Raw genomic sequence first — 18403 nt, 5'->3', positions numbered from 1 at the left:
CTACAATATCCGCCAATTCATTCCCCTTAATGGCAACGTGTTTAGGGATCCACGAATATAGAATCTGGTATCCCCGAATTTTTAAAGAATGATTCAACTTCAGGATTCTGATTGCAACTGGATGAGTACATTGAGCGTGATTTTTCAATGACATTAAGGCACTCATGGAATCTGTGTAGATAATAAATTTTATGTACTTTTGTTTTGAAAGGTAAGTCAAAGCCAGATGGATTGCAGTAAGCTCAGAAGTAAGCACAGAGCAAACTGTATGTAATCGAACCCCTACTATTGTTTTTTCTGTGACGAAAGCAGCGCCAACATGATCCTGGGATTTTGATCCGTCTGTATATAGAGGGATATATTTCCTATATTTGTTTCTATGTTGAAAAAATATCTGCTTGTAGATTATTTCATTAGTTTGTGATTTAATCCAGTGTCGAAAAGTATCCAGAGAATGGATTCTCCAATCCTACCAGGGAGGAATTCCAAAAAAATCCTCCATCTGTTTATCTATATTAAACGAATTATATTCCTCCACCAAAGCGCTCATCCGCAAGCCGAAAGATGGGACACATGATGGTCGTCCCTGATATAAACGGGAGTATTGGTCATTAAGCAATTTTGACCGCATAGAATTTTCGGTATGTGATAAGACTTTGAAATAATGCTTAAAACAAAGATTTTCACGTCTTAACCGCAGGGAGGTCTCGTTACTTTCCACATATAAGCTTTCCACTGGAGAAGTTCTAAAGGCACCAGTGCATGGTGATGTATCGGATCAAATTTGGCTAATACTGAAGGTCTTGCTGACATCAATGACAGAGTTTTATTCAAAGTACAACATTTTTAATTTGTATTCATTCTGCTTGTATTATAAACACATTTTTTCTCTTAATTTGTGTATGATTAATTAACTTCAAAATTAACCGTTTAAATAAGGTTTTACTTAAACATAAGATTAACAAACAAAATTTGGATATTGTAAGTAATTATTAATTACATATAAATTATTCTGAAATGGAAAAATACATTATAATATACAAAAAGAGTTCAATTCCTCAAATAAGTAATACCGAAGAAAATATCTTATTTGCATAATTTATTTTCTTTCTAAAAATGTTCGGTACAGTTTTATGACATTCAAATTAGCAACAGATCTGGAAAACAAAAATTAATTCTGACTAATGAAATGATTTTACAGAAGATGAAATATTTAGTAAACTGAATTTGCTGAAAGATGATAAAAAAGAAATTTTCTTGCATTTCTAAACTATTATTTGAATTAAGCGAGCGGTTTGGTTTAATTGATTATGGCAAAGCACACTATGACTATTGCCTAAGGGGAAGGGTGCCTTTGTGGATGATTTTTTTTGGAAAACTGGCTCATATAGATGTTACACATGGGGGGGGGACGCCTAAGAAGCCAGCCCATTCATCTGGAATTGAGCCCAGATTGGAATGAAAAATGAAGTGAGTGAAAGTCGTAAGTAAAACTAGCAAGTAATCAAACAGGTTAAAAATTACTACTAAATTTTGCATTGCAGTTGACCGTTCTGCATTTTTTTAGATCAATAAATCTGCAGTGCAATATTCTAAGCAAAATAAGAATTCCCTTTTCAAAATACCTAAAAAATAGTAAGCATATTTATTTTATTTAAAAAATGAACGCTGAAGATAATTTTATTTATTTTTTATTTCAACCATTTTATTTTATTTATTGCAATTAGTAAATTATTTAAAACCATATTTTTCCTGTTTGTTGTATTTCTGGAAACATTTTGTCCTTATAAAGCTTAATATATAGTATCTGTGCAGATAATTTTAATTCGTTGTATTTAATTTATTATTGTATTGTTAATTACTTTTTTGGATATGCTGGAATTCCAATTTATTAATTTGTTAGTATTGAAACTGAAGTTTCTTGTTTTGTCAAAAAGTAAAATTTTTTTGTAGTCAATGATTTGAAGATCGAGATAGTCTATGCTATTTTGTGAATTATTAGTTTTATTAAGTGTAAGGCAATTTGGATAAATCTCGGAGTATTCAATTTTATTAAAATTATTAATTGTAATAAGATCATCAATATATCTGTAAGTGTACTTGTAGTAATTTAATTCTTGTGGTTGTAGATTTTTTTGGAAGTTAAATTCTTTGATAAATAAAAAGCTATTACAGAGTGAGGTACTGGAATGGGACCCCATTGGAAGACCTCTGACTTGTTTAAAAAATTGATTTTGAAATTTAATGTAGTTATGAAAAAGTGTGCATTTTAGGTAGGTTTTCAATTTGTTAAGATTCATAATCGTGAGCATATCAGGAAAGAGTTTAGGCAGATCTAGTAGACTAGTATAAATTTCTTCTAGAGGAAGTGAGGTATATAAGTTTTCAAAGTCATAGCAGTTAATGTTCTGTATGTTAATTGTTTGAATGGCATTAATGACAGGAGTGTTATTATGGATGATCCAGCAATAGTTATGATTAGTGTTACAATCATTGAAAATAAATTTACAATTTTTTTTAAGTTGAATTGAAAAATAATAGTCTGCATTTTTCTTGTAATTATTAGTTCCATTTGCTATAAATCAGAATTTTAATGGTGTTTTATGGAATTTTAATATTATATATTACTTGGCAGACATCCACAGAGAAGCTCATGAAGTTGCCACTGTGAAATTTTTATTTTACCATTCACACTTAACTAGTACTATGTTTAAAACAATTTCCCAAAAGCAACAAAAATAATTCTATACGTTTCTGATTGTCCTTTTTTATTGTTTTTGTTATATAGTGTTTTCAAAATCAATTAAATATATTTTCAATGTGCATTTGCCACAATACAGTTTATTTTTATTGTTGATGGCACTGAAGAAATTCAGCTAGAGCTCCATAGGATGAATTTGGATATTTTAATTTATGATTTAACTATCTGCCATTAATTTAACTTAATTTATTAATTTTCTATTTACCTCTTTACATTTTAATATTAATTATTAACTATTTATTATGTCATTTAATTATGTCTGATCACCTTTCCTGATAAACTTCCATAGAGTTTCAGCAAGTGTAAATTTAAAAGTTGAGTCCTGAATGACATCAAATCTGAATGGTCTCAAATTCAAATGACTCTAAAAATCAAATTCAAATGACTCTAAAAATCAAATTCAAATGATTCAAAAAGTAAATCTAAAAAGAATTCAAATTATTGCTGCCATAAAATGTTAAAATTATAGAGATGGAATGCAATTTTCATTTCTCGAAGGCATATACATAAAAATACCTTATCTTTAACTATTGCTTCTTATGTACATTCCATTCTTATTAACATGCTATTTAATAATGCATTTTTATATGAAAACATTTGCAGATAATTTTACCAACCCTTCTTCCAAACAGAATTTAAAATATCTAATTTATTGAAATGAAGCACAAAATATATCAGGTACCTACAATTTTTCTGCCAAAATAATTGTTTTAATTTAATGCAAAATTATCTATTTAAAAAAGCTCTTATAATTCAAACATTAAATCTGAAGTACATTCAAATAAGCAAAACAATTCTGTACAATTTGAATAAGAATTCCTTACCACTGTTCCTGTCAAATGAGCAGATGAACGGTACCAATACGATGGTGAAATATGATGGTTCCCATTTGCATGGATATTACAACAAAGGTCTTCCACAAATCCATTGCAGTAAAGGAAGCATTTATTGCTGTTGAGCAGTGCTTTTTGCTGAGCTTGTAAGCGAATTTTAACAACATCCAAAGGTGTTACTGTTGAAGGAAGGAGGGGGAAAAAATTGCATTTTAGCTAAAATAACAATTTTAAAAGTTACTCATATAATCAGTCAGTCTAACACCATAAATTTTACAAAATACAAGATGGGAGATATAACAGTTTTATGAACAGGGAAAAAGTACATTCAGTTTTTTTCTTGGTGCATTCCTTGAACACTTAATGCACTTTTTATTTTAAAACAAAAATTTCTTGCAGGAACGGGAGAACACTATATCATTCAGAAATGTTTTAAATGTCATAGAGTCCATTAAAAATAACTGTAAAAGAAACACACTAAAACTGGTACTCGTTTGTAAATCTGATACTCAGACATATTGCCAAAAACATCAGCTATGAATTTAATCCTTTCAGTAACCCTAGAAGCTTTTCTGAATTCAACAAAAATGAGATTTTTATTTATTTTTTATTATTATTTTTGCTAATATTTTTTGGGAGGATAGGGATGTCTTATTTCTTATTTTAAGGTCAACTTTGATTTCTTAACTGGTATATATATATATATATATATATAAAAAAAAAAAATTCATGTGAGGATCAGCAAAATGGATAAACAGCAACATCATGGAGGGCATTGCCCCTTGGCCCCATTTGCAAATGTAACACATATCATCATCCCAGCTCAGCATTTACTTTCTCATCTCATTTGAGATTGTAGTTCAAACTCAGCCTTTCTTCAACTTCATGCTATTCATGAAATGGAACATGTTAAATAAAAAAAGAGTGGGAAAAATTCTGCCACTGGAATGATACCACAGCTGTCATTTCCAAGGTCATGAGGCAAGTCAGGTGGGAGGAAATAACCTTGCAACACTTATTTTAAAGTAATAAACTACACAAATTTCTTTGCTTTCTCCACAACAGATGATGCTACTTCATGCTTGTTTTGGTCTGCCCATTGCTTTTGATATAAAAAGTCATCACACCTTTCATTTGGGGGGATTAGTTATTATTATTACTCATCAGAAATGGCTTGCATATCACGCATATAATTTTTTTTTTTTTTTTAAATTACCGGCAAAAAATTTTTCAGCTTAAAATTATTTTGCCTAACACAACCATTTAACAATATTTATAAAAAATGCAGCAAAGTTCTTAAATAATAATAATTAAAAAAATCATTCAAAAGATACAGAGTCCCCTGAATGTACACAAATACAGATGTTTAATGAAGTAGAGGTTGCAACGTAAACAAATGCTGTTCATTTCTTACTAATCCTCTAATCTTTGCCGATAAAATCATCTGACAGCATTAGATTTACTGAATGCCATTCTACAGCAAATTTTAATGATGCTACCTCGTGGTTTTTTTTTTTTTTTTTTTTTTTTTTTAACCTTAGCTTATGTAAACAACAACATGAGCTCGTATGCACAGTTTCAAAGATTCAACGTCACAAGAGCAACAGAAGCTCACTGGCCCATTTTTTAAGACCTTCCCTCAGTGGCGATATTGATGTGTACTTGCAAATTATGCACCCGGGGAGGCGGATCTGAGGGTCTCACACCCCTCTTTCCCTACACCAACCTCTCGAGAGGACTTTCTGCTTGACGCATATTTTGAATGCCCCCATGCCTCACAGACACTACACATTTGGAAACATGCATGCATTCTCCGCAATTCGAACCCGAGCCCTTCGGTACCGTAGTCAGAGTCACTAACCACTCTATCGGTTGGGCGGCAATTTAGATCTAGTGAACACAGCTTAAACTGATTTTTCCGACTTTTAAGTTGTTTGAAAATACTAAGCAACTCGCTCATTTATTTTAAATTTTGATACACATAGTTTAGCGTAAACAACTTTGTAAGGGTGTACCCAAATTAGGACCGGGGGGTGAAGAGAATAGCAAGCTGCTTACATGGCACGTTAGGTCCATTCATTTAAATGTTTTAATAAACGGAAAAGATAATTATCACATTTGAAAAGCCCCATAAAGATGAAACATGATCTTTATACGACTGCATGAACTGTCTTTCTACGTCTAAATTACTTTTCTGTTGACGCGACGCCTCTAACCACCAAACATAAACGTTGGCAAAAAAAAAACCTAACTCAATGGCGACAACCCTAAGAAAAAATAAAGCTTCACGGAAGGGGATTATAACAACAGTAATTATCATATAATATGATACGATGTGCGCAACGCTGCAACTGTCATTCAGATTTCAAGCAGTGGCGTAGATTTAGTTTGTTACTATGGCAAAACCTTTGAGTTTAGAAGATAAACATAAAGGGATTACAAACAGCCAAAAAACATTAGAAACACATTTTATGAAAATGCATCCGCCAATAGAAAGCTTTAAGGAATTTAAGACTGTTTATCCCTAATATTCTCAGCCTAAAAATGATATGTAGAAAGAAACTGTTTTTAAATAACGATAACGAAACTATACGCTCAATATAATAAACTCAAGGCCGAAACTGCGGACTATTCAAGCTATGAATCTGTGCAACCAAAATTATAAGACAACGTCGTTAGAACTTACTTATTAATACTTTCGATACTGAATAAATATTAAGCAGCGAAATGCATAATTACTTTTATTAACAATTGAATATTAAAACTATTTTATATCTTTAAATGTGTATGAACGCGTTCCAGTAGTATTTTTTTTTTTTAAGTGTCAGCTTCACTGTTCATATAGTATAAACAGCAGGCAAGTGCATACATTTTTTCCCCTTAAACAAAAAATCTCATATGGACACCACATGACTCTTCGTACAGCCTATTAAGTTATGCACATTTTTTTGCTGCCCTTCATTCAAACTTGTTTCCTCGAATTTCATTTAGAGATACATTTCTCATTAAATTAATTCAGTTCTCACTTCGTTCAAGGCAAAAATACATAAAAATTCAAAACATCTTCTTAAAAATTGTAAAAGAGAGAAAAATATAAAACACCAAATAAAGTTGAAATAGTTAAATTTTTTTTTTTTACAATTAAATTTAAGAGTTTCTACACAAAAACAAGCGATTCGGCCAGCGGGCAAGAAGGCAGTTTTTTCGGTGCAGAAAAGTGAAAACACTGAAGGTGCATAAACTGACTTAATTCACTATTCTACCGAGTTGTAAATGTAAACAAACGGTGGCTCGTTAGGCTTAAACCCACCACTTTTAAACTGTTCGTAATTATAGAACTATTGCATGCAGATTAACAGAAGGCATAAAAACCTTAATAGGAACATAAAAAATCACATAATTCAATCACTTTTAAAGCAAAAAATTAACAATTTAATAACATATAAGAATAAAAAACTAAGCTCACTGAGATAGATAACAAAGGAAATGAATATATATATATATACATTTAAATTCAAGTCTCCTTAAAAAGTTTTTTTTTTTCATGATTTACATTCAAGTTCCTTTAAAACACAATTTTCGGAATTAAACTTCCTACATATGGGTTCCCTCTTTTTGATACATTCTACTAAATTTATATTAGGAGATAATACAATCAATATTTCTTTAGTAAATAAATTATTATATATATACGACTGCTGCAGCCGATTGCAACGAAAAAGCGAGGTGCCCAACTACATGTTATAGCAGTCCCATATACAAAATTTCAACGTTCTACGGCTACTCGTTCTTGACTTAAGAGAGATACGTACGTACGTACAGAACTTCAAGGGAAAGAAAACTCTTCTGAGTCCGTTATAAAACTATTTTACAATTATTTTTTGCTAAAAACACAGTCTTGTATTCTGTCCGTACGTACAGATGTCGCGCAAAAACATCGTCAAATGATTTTGAGAGCGGTTGAAATGGAGATATTTTTGCTGAAATATGATACCCAAAATTTTTCGCGATTACAATACTTCCTTAACTTCGTACATCAGAAAAGTAGTAAGTAAAAATCAAAGAACAAGTAAGTATCAAGCAAGGGAAGTAAAAATCAGAAACTATGTAAAAAAACGTTAAATTTCTTTTACGCGTTATACGGGACTGTTTATCGTACTAATTTTTGTGTCGCTTTATAGGAATTCGCGTTTACGGGAGTTCACTATATTCAGAAAATGCTTCTTAAAACTAGTAACACTTACAGCAATTGAGAGGAAAATTCACACCAGTATTACAATATTTGGAACTTTGTTCTGGAGAGTGTATTTTAGATGCAAAAATTCAAGACTTGCTCTTCCAGTTTTCGTTTTCGATTTCCCTGGCAATAACGGAAATAAAATCCTGAAATACGTCATTCTTGCTTATTATTGTCACCGTGATCATAATTTAATTGAAATTCCCAATTTGTATTCAAAAGTTTCGATGGAATAAAAGAAATGACAACAGCATGTAACGGTTGAAATTACATTTTTTAAAATATTTCACCTTAGAATAAAAACGTCCCCTCCTCTTCAACTTAGCCCACCAGCGGCCGAGCGGTAAAGTCGCTGAACACTGGTAGTTCGGTCCGAGGTTCAAATCCCGCGAACGGGCTGGGCTGCATGGGTGTTTTCGTGGTTTTCCCCATGTGTAACGTGTATACGAGCCAGTTTCCCTTAGAAAGTCCTCCACGAAAGGCATCCCTCCTCTTAGGCAGATAGCCCCTAGCGTGCTTTGCCATAATTAAATACACCAACACCTCTTCAACTTAATTTCGTACAGCTATTTAGAATCTTATTATTTTTTACCTGCCTCGACGATCCACCTGACCAACCAACAACCCCAATGAAATAATGTTTCAAACAAAAAATGGTGCTCCTTAAAAATGAAAGAGGATCCCCTCTAACTATACTATCGATTTCAAGTGAATTTTTTGCCAGATTATAGGTCATCATATATGAAACCCTCACACTGCTGCTTTATATAAGTACCAGCACCTTTCTGCCAGTGGCAACGTTATACAAAAAGAATTTGCATTTATTTTATTAATGAGAATAATAACTAAAACCCACAGCAATGAGAATAATAACGGCACAGAGATGCTCAGGCATAAAAGTGACCGTATTTATAAAAGACTTCAAATTTTTTTTTTCAAGTTTAAAACTGATCTGCATACGGATGTATCTGCTTTTCGGATAGAGGCCTATTTGCTTAAAGAGGCTGACACTTTTATGATGTACATCGTTACGCAATGTGCTCTACATAATAGAGATACAAAATTACAGAATATCAGCAAGCAAGTCCTCTCCTTTGGCAAAAATGCTTACGTAAAGATATAAATTCGTGTTTCATTTAAGACGTGGTTTTTCTCATCAATGGTTCTGGTTATTTGACTATGACAAAACACACGACAGCTAACTCCCTAAAGGTAGGGGTAGGTAGGTGACGGAAGACGGGGACGCCTGGTGGCTACCAGAGATAAACAGGCATGCCTTCACAGAGAGCTTTCGAACGAAAACTGGCTCGCAATCAAATTACACATGAGGAAAACCCAGGAAACCCTCCATGCAATCAGCCCATTCGGATGAATTCGAACTCAGGACGAACTACCAGTATTCAGCAGTCTTTAACAGCTCGGCTGTTGGTGGGGCGTTTCATTAATGCTTCACTATAGGTATCTCAATTTCAGCCTAACAGTAATTCATTCTACTTCGCGATGACATTCTCGAAATCAACCCACTTAAAAAGACTAAAACTTATCCTTCCTCGTTCGTTATCAGATAAGAATACTGCGTGTAAAATCGAAAGTCAAAGAGAAGACACGGGATTGACGTCAGCTCCGCAGAAGGCCACTGATACTACAACGCGGAAGCTTTACTCTCCCGAATCAGAGAGAACATTCATAAAAAGAACTTCCGTATTTTGTTCGCCATGCTCTCGTTTATAAATGAACTTTTTCGGCAGAAATTTCCCGATCCAGATGGTTACCGCTGTGGCATCTATCTTACCGACATCATCGGCATGTAACTTGAAAAGACAAATGTTTTCTACAATCTTTTCAAATCCATTATGCTGCATAAAATGTAAAGAATCAGCTCTATTTGCTGTGACCTCAGTTTAAAATACTGCAAACTTAGCTGAAAACTTTTTTGCGCACCTCTGCTAGGTAGAAAAGTTTAAAGAAACGCCAGCTATTTTTAGAAATGCAACAACGACTAAGGACATCTTATATAACTGTACAATTTTTACCTCCACGAGAAGCTTGTTTAGTCGTCCCAGGCTGAGTGCTTGTTCTTTCATACCCTTTTCTCTACATATATATTATAAAATTAAACGTCGCAAAACAGTTTCCGCGGTTTTTCTATTACGGTCAAATCAGGTCTAAATAGAAAACCTGCTTTAAAATTTCGGAACTACAAAATAGTTTTAGGGCATTTAGTTAAATTAATAATTTCCACTAATGTATTTCCGTTCTAATACAACTAAAAGACTACTTTCAAGGGGCCTCCTTTTTATTTAACAAAGTTAATTCACAAATTAACAATTGTTTCAATAAACAAGCTGCTTCTTCACTGGGTACGAAACATTCCAATAATATCGGAGGCAAAGACTAAGTTCGACAGATGATTTAAGTGAATTTTAAATCATATTTAATATAATTGGATAAAAACTGATATAGTGGGTTATAATGGAACGTCAATCTATCTTTGTCAAATAGGACGCGCAGACGGGAAAATGGTTAGTGACTCTGACTGCCGTACACTGAAGGGCTCGGGTTTAAATCCCAAAGAAAGTATGTATGTAAAATTGTCTGTCCCTTCATAGGATATAACGGTGGCCTTCGATTATGTGCAACCATAATATCGCCAAAGGTCTTAGTAGTGGCCAAAGCGTAAAATATCTAGCGCCCGCCAGTAAAAATCTGTGAAAAGATTTAAGGAAAAATTTGTTAAACCCGGAACTATTACACGTAGTAAAGGTGCCTTCTACTTTGTTGTACGTACGTACGCACGTACGAACGTACGCACGCACACACACACACACACACACACACACACACACACACACACACACACACACAAAAAAAAAAAAAAAAAAAAAAAAAAAAAGAAGCACCAAGTCTCGGTGAGGCTCGGCATCTCTTACTCATTCATATGAAAAATGTTGCACTAGAAATATAGTTTACAAACAATTAATGCAGTAAAGCACGGATTCGGGAACGCTAAATGCAGAAATAATTTACTTGCATGCATTTCATTTGAGATCCAAAAAGGCACAAGCGGCCGAACGCATAAGACCTCTAAAAACTGTCAACCTCGATTCACACTGCGACTAACAGGTTACCGATATAGCCGTTTATGTTATTTCCTTCATGTGCAACATGGATACGGGTCACTTTCCTTTTGGAAAGAATTCCTTTCTAGACATACATACTAGCATGCTTTGTCATAATCTAATAAACAAATCCAACATAACGGGACTAAAAAACGATACATGCATGAATTATATATCGAGGTTTTATAGGAATTCGTGAAACATACTAATCAAAATCCAAAAAGTGTTTGATTACGGTACTTTATAAAAATTCGATTATTGTTTCAATTAATGGGGATGACATAGCTAAGATAGCGAAAAGTGACAATATTGCTGTGTTACCAAGACATAAAACATTAGACTTGTGCAAATGATGCTGCCCATATATTCCACGTATTATGCGACTTGATAACAAAAAGACTTATTAAAGATACGCGAGCAAAGTCAAAATTCCACCGAGCAAGGTTATCGTATCTTCATACTCAAGTCCAACACAGCTGGGTTGATAAAATGCGCCAATTTGTTGCCTAAGGGACGCATAAACAAATAATATACAGTAAAAAAGGAAATAACTATCAATTCAAGGCAACATATTCGAAAGCTACAAGGAAGAATTTAAAATTCTTAAGAGTTCATTTTCTTCATGGATTCTCTCCGAATTAATAAATGCAAGCATTCGAAAATACTTATTACGAAACTAATACAGTATTTATTTCCTGTTTTATAAATCCATAAATATTTATAATATAAGACGGCATAAATATAATTCGCATAAATTTCACAGAAAAATAGATCGCATAAAATCGTCAGGAGGGAAGCAGAAAAATTTAAATTTCATTTGATACAATTCATAAGTAAATGTATTCCTATTTGGAACTAGCTAATGGGACATTTTTTATACAACCAACTTCGATAGCTGCTGCTTGAAATTGCTTCTGCAGAAATGAAGTAATTCATAAGCTGGCATTTGAAATGTTTGGAAACTACAGGGAAGCCAAAAAAAGTTTTGATATGTAAAAAGGCTATTAGAAACTGAAGCAAATTAAAGCTTCAAATGTAAAAATAATGCTGATTCTACATTTAAGTACGGATTGTTTGACTTCCACCCCGCAGCTTTCATACAACTCAAACATGCATTTTTAGTGTTTTTTAAAATCGTAATTTATAGTATTACAAATCTTAATGCAATAGTAGTGTAATGGGCGTAATATTTTAGTGTAATGTCGAATTATTTCCTATTTCTTCGTGCACGATAATCCCTAGCATTTTAGCAAAAGGCTTATCATAATTTTTTTCTTTTCTAATGTTCCCTCCGACAGATAGTTTAGTGGTAAATTGTATTTGCTTGATTATTTTTAATCATTGCATTCAAATTGTATTTGAATTTTTGTATTAGCCTTTCGTCCATTTTATTTTCCCTTGTATTTATAAGTTCAAAGGTATTTTGCGCAGATTCTACCCGGACGAGGCAGGTGTTCTCACATTTGAGAAACTTTCCAAAAATGTGATTTCATCTTACTTCTTTTATTTTTACTAGCACATTGTAGTAAATTATACTGCTGCTATGTTCCATCTTTCAAAATGTGGGTCTTTTGTTCTTTTACAAGGTAACTAAGCCGGACACGTCATGTTCCGGGCTCAAATACCATCAGACATTGTAATGTACTATTATAACATGTTTATTTTAAATAAATAACATCCTGAAAGTTATCAGTAGTTTTTCGTAGCTACTTTTCCTTTGTAACCGCACTAATGATTTCTAAATTTCTCTTAATTACTAATAATTTTAAGCATAATTTTTCCCTCTCGATTTTCGGATAAAATTAGTTAAAAAGGACAGAATATGGTAACACGTATTAATTACTCTCTTTTTCAATTAAGTGACATAAATTTTACTCGAAATTCCATAAGAGAACGTTTCCTTTTTCACTATTGGGAGCTTTTATGATATGAAAAATTACGTTTTTGTTTAGTTCTTCGATGGCGTAAAAATACCGAGCAAATTTTAATCACAAGAATGCTATTTTACATAACCAGCTAACCGAGATATGCAGCAGATCTCTGTCTTCAAATATCAAACAGGAAGGTATCAAACTTACATTCCTGCCCGTTGCACAATATTTAACTATGAACATTTAGCTTCATCCAAAAGTGATTAAGTAACACGGATTAATAAAATTACCCACCTATTGCTGAAATGTGACAAACACAAGGAAAAGAGAAAATCGCAATACTCCAATACAAAGAAGAAAAAAGTTCAGCTGTTGATGAAACTTTTGAATCCAACTGTTGGTTACCGACAGATATGCAAGATTTTGATTGGCTACGTTTCAAAATTTCGACAGAATTTCTGACATCAAAATAGAAAAGTCTTACCGAAAATTTTACGCCAGGCATTTATTACCTTGCGTGTAATTAATTTTACGCACAGTTTCATGTTTTCTAATCATACAGATATACCTAAATATATCGTAAGGTATTTATTCCTTTATTAGATGGTCAAGAACTCATCGTCAGAATGTACGTTTAAAATTCTTAAATTATGCTTCTGAAGAATTTTATTTAGGCAATTTTTATTTGTTTGCTTATTGGTTGTTAAAAAAGATGGGCATGTGTCTGATCGCCTTCGAAAATTGACAGATTTTTATTCAAAACTTATGATAAACAAACGGTTCTGTTTTGGCTAGTTTAAAATTTTATATTCGCGTTATCTGTTTTGATTATCTTTATTTATTATAGTTTTTCTCTTTTCATTAGGATATAAAGTTTTTTTTTTTTTTTTTTTTCAATGATCGTTATTCTCAAAAACTAGCGATATAAAGTTAAATCTAAGAACCATCATCGATAGATTAAAGTAATGAAAACTAAATTATTTTAATTTACTCACAATAATGAGCAAATTACACTACTGCTGCAATTCAACGCCTTTCATTAATGCGGATGCGTACACTCTTCCAAAAATTGCTGAATCCGATTAGCTTCATTCTAACGGATATTCTTTACATAATATAGATTTTCTTTGACTTTCAACGCGCATCTATGACGTTACTTTCAATCCTATTAAAACTAAATATAAAATATTAGTGTATTTTATTTTAGGTTTGCGATATAAATCAGAACAACCTCGACTTCGTACTTGCCAACTTTTTTAATTAAACGATCAAGATTTTTGGAACGTCTGTAATGAATGTCAAAGAACACCCCTTTAAAAGTCAGATCGGACAGTCACCATATTCAAGGGAAAAAGAAAAATCTTCAAATAAGTCACAAATTGGCATGATATTTTCACAGAGAGTTCTTGTCGTGTATGTTAATGGGAAACAAAACCGTCCTAGTTCATAGTATTCCGTTCGCTAATTATGCTAAGTATCAGTTGCACATGCGAAGTTCAGTTTGGAAATGCCGACAGAACTCGATGATTGTACAAGAAAGATGTAATATATAAGATGTAATGTAAGAAGAAAACAGGATTTCGTGCGAATGATATCCATAAAGGATTGATTACTGTTTATGTGAAAAAGCGTATTTCAAAAGCCGTGCATAAGCGATTCGAAGAATTTTCTCATGGCGGCTCTAAAGTCTATGAAAACCGAAGTTGGCGTCCTGTTCAGACTGGAAATAATTCAATAGAGTTGAGGGTGACGAACTGATTCGGGAAATGTATGGTAGGCTATAACGGTAACAGTAGCAGTAACCATTTACTCCACTAAAAAAAACATCTTTGAGGCAAATGCTCAAAGAAAAGTTCTAATGTGGCTGAGACCCAAAGAATTTTATGCAGCTGGTATTGCAGCACTAATAAAAAATAATGGAACAAGTGTGTGTATATATAATTATGATAATTATATTGAAAAATAAATATATCTTTCATGTGTGTATCTCGTTAAGTTACTTTGTAATTGCCTTTTGTGGCTTCCTTATTGATTTCCTTTCCCATTTAATACACAAAAGTTATCTAAATATGCATCTCCTTCCCAATTCTGGAATTTCGCCATTCCTTTAAACATTGCAGTTCGACTATAAAAGTTAGATTCAAAGAAGTTTTATCTGAATTTTCGGTTAAAAGAACACGCGACTTGGCGTCAAACATAAAAGCTTGTTCGAAATCTAACTACACACAGGAATGACTGCGCCCAATTTCAAGAAAATTTTGGTTTGGTTTGGCTAATGTGATTACAGCAAAGGCTCGAGGGCTATCTGCCTATGGGAAGGAATGCTTTCGTGGAGGTCTTTCTAAGTGAAACTGTGCACGTTATACATGGAGAAAACGGCCATGCAGACAGCCCGTTCGCAGGTTTCGAGCCTCGGACGGAACTACCAGTGTTCAGCGACTTTACCGCTCCGCCGCTGATGGGCCCCAATTTCAAAAAAAGAATGCCTATTTTATTAAATCTAATAGATATATAAAATATATATAAAAAAAAAAAAAAAAAAAAAAAAAAAAAAAAAAAAAAAAAAAAAACTTAAATCTGTTACGCATCTACAGGAAGACGAGTTTATTATTCATTACGAATCATCTATCTAGTATGTCATTGCCAAATTGTCATTACAAATTGTCATATATAGGTGAAAGAGTAAGTGACATTTCGAGTAAACACGGCAATTATTCTAATTGTTGTACAATGATTCTTGCCTGGGAGCAGATTAAAATTCTATCAGCTCCTGAAACCACAAATAAAGTGTCGTGCTCTAGTAATAGTGAAATAAAACTCCATCTTTTGGTTTTTTTAAATGAAGTCCGTCAATCTAGATCAGGAGTAGTCAAGGTTGTCAAATTTCTATACCGCCCACCCGTTCGTTCACAGTAACTTAATACAGCGCAACTGTAAAGAAGTTTTTAAGTGAAGGATTAGTAACAAAGTTAAATTATGCATTTATTTACACTATTAAACTTTAAATGGACAAAAAATTCATTAATAGGCAACATAAGCCGTATAAATGTATGGAAACAGTAGAGTAGTACCAGAAGGGGAACGGTCAAGTAGAGAACTAAACTACTTGACTAAGGGGGGTCTACGTTATGGTAGGAGATATATGCCTTTTCTCCCACGTGCTCCATACAGGTTAGCAGGCGCCACCACTTGTCCAACACCTGAGTCTTGACTAAGGGGTGGATGTTTCGATCTTCCTTGATCATTAAAACAAAAACCTCCACCACCCCTGATCTAGATCATAACTTGATGTCGAAAGAATTTAATCGCGACTGTTCATCATTTGGCAATCGTCATATAGCACGATTGATACTGTGCGTTTTAAATAAAGCAACTAAAAATACGAGAAAGGAAAGTTAATGGATCAATGTTCCTTTTTCAAGTTTATTCATACTGGTACCATTATGTGGATATTCGTGAGATGAAACAAAAATTTGGCGCACAAATACTACTTGCTCGTTAACCTAAAGTACCTAATTTTCATACGTCAAAAAATTTTACAAACGGACTGATTTTTCGATGGTCTTGTTCTTTCAATTTTTCTCATCAAGTATGTATATTAAATGAAAACTTTTCATTCTGAAATATTTTTGCACACATACTGGGTTTAACTCAGCTTTTACACGTAATATCAGAGCACAGTTTACGTTTCTCAAATGCCAACATACATTTCCTGGTAGAATGAGTTCGTATTTCGACAATGCTCTGGCCAATAGCATATCGAATACGAAGATTCTTATATTTCCAATAACGAATTAAAGAAATCGTGTTAGACTTGACCGAAATATAATATATTAGCAAGATCGATTACATCATTCACAAGATAACGTTAAGTTTTTACATCACAAATAAACATAAATAAAATGCGGAAAAACAGGTGGCAGGTGTTAAAACAAGTTCCCTGATTCACCTTGAGAATCGTACATCGGAGCTCTGTATTGCGTAGCTAAATACAAATATTTTTAAGACCAGCAAAAAAACACATATAACGCTAAAAAACCCTAAAATTTATATGGCGATGAAAATTACATGATTTAGTTAGATGATCAAGTCAGATTACATTAAACAAAGCTATAAACGTATTCAACAGCTATAAACGTGTACAACCACTTTTTGAACCGAACAGATGCACAGAATTCTGGACTACGTCAACATAGTATCATGTCTCTGCTATGCGTACCAAATAAATATTGAGCGATACAAAAAGTAGATTAAAACTTTATGGCTGCAATATTCAAAATGCAGAACATAGGTTTCCAAATTTTTCTAGGTCAAATAAAATACGAGGTAACAGTGAATAATTTCACTTAAATGGTTCTTTGGATCAAACGTCGACCTATATAACTTAGTCAAAAGCTAAAACCTGAAGGTGAGAAGAGAAATGTTCTCACAATCAAATCGGTCAATTTAAGAATTAAACTTAGTTTTTTTTTTCCTGTTCCATTACCCAAAGTAATAAAATAGTACAGGATACTGCAATTATGAATTTTTAAGAACATCACTGTACTTTTTTCTTTCAATTTAATTTCCAACGATGATAACATTTTACTCAGCTTTTGTATTTTAAAGCGAAAACGAGGGTGGTGTCTGAGAAAGATTACACAAATTCATACTACAGAAATTACGAAATGTATTAAAATACGGACTGCAAGGAAAAAAAAAAAAAAAGAATACATGATGAGGGAAGGGATTTTTTTCAATTACAAAATTCACTACATAAAAACAAATTGTTTTAGCACACATTTAAACCAGATGTTTCCAAAAAGATCGATATTGGTCCACTGGGTATCCATGAAAGGGGTCAATGATGATCGCGAGGTCGACTGGGGGTTGACAACCAAATATGCACTCGTTACTGATAAGCATATTCAAGATACCATTGATTAGAGGGGAAAATATTAATAGAATTGATAATTGTTTATAATATATACGCAATCATAAAAATACGAAAAACGCAAAACTAGAATGGAAAACAAGAGATTAAATATTTTTGAACGAGGTGATTTAAAAATTAAATAATGCAATTTTATGCTAAATATTGAAAAAACTGCCCGCGGCGATCGCATTAATTACAAACGAACTTTTACGAAATTAGAATCTACGATTTTTTTTTTAGAAAACTGGTTTATATTTAAAAAATTAAAAATGGGACAAAAATAATTAAGCATGTATCTAATACACCATTACTTCAAAACCTTTATTCATATTCTTATCTAAGCATTACCGTGAAGTTATTTATGTGCAATTATTTACATTATGATTACGTAGCATACTATACAGAAAAATATAATGGGGTCGATGAAGAAAATCATTCCCTTAAAAGGGGTCTGCGCAAAATAAATACTGGGAATCCCTGCATTAAACCTATTTCAGCACCCTGAAAAATGTCCAAACTTCAGTTAAATTCGCAATGCAGCTGTCCTCATGATTTCCTGGAACCCTTCCTTCTGGATTTGTACTGAAACACAGTATATCAGAGCTTATTTGCCTAAATAGATGGATATCTTTGAGGGATCCTTAAGGGGAAAATAGCTCGTAACACA

General features: G+C 32.9%; 1 protein-coding gene across 1 annotated transcript in view; it reads right to left on the bottom strand.

Moving 5' to 3' along the window:
* LOC118179592 (mitochondrial glutathione transporter SLC25A40-like) overlaps positions 1-18403 on the bottom strand; it is a 66700-nt gene that overhangs the window by 31100 nt on the left and 17197 nt on the right. Inside the window, exon 2 of the mRNA XM_035348767.2 lies at positions 3586-3773. Within this exon, the coding sequence (XP_035204658.1) occupies positions 3586-3773 (188 nt within the window). The remainder of the gene's footprint in view (positions 1-3585; positions 3774-18403) is intronic.

The sequence above is a fragment of the Stegodyphus dumicola genome, chromosome 8 (genome assembly GCF_044657685.1).
Source record: "Stegodyphus dumicola isolate Sdum_Otavi_A_Nest chromosome 8, ASM4465768v1".
Taxonomy (NCBI): domain Eukaryota; kingdom Metazoa; phylum Arthropoda; class Arachnida; order Araneae; family Eresidae; genus Stegodyphus; species Stegodyphus dumicola.
The sequence above is the reverse complement of the archived record's forward strand: the minus strand, read 5'-3'. Positions and strand labels throughout refer to the sequence as shown.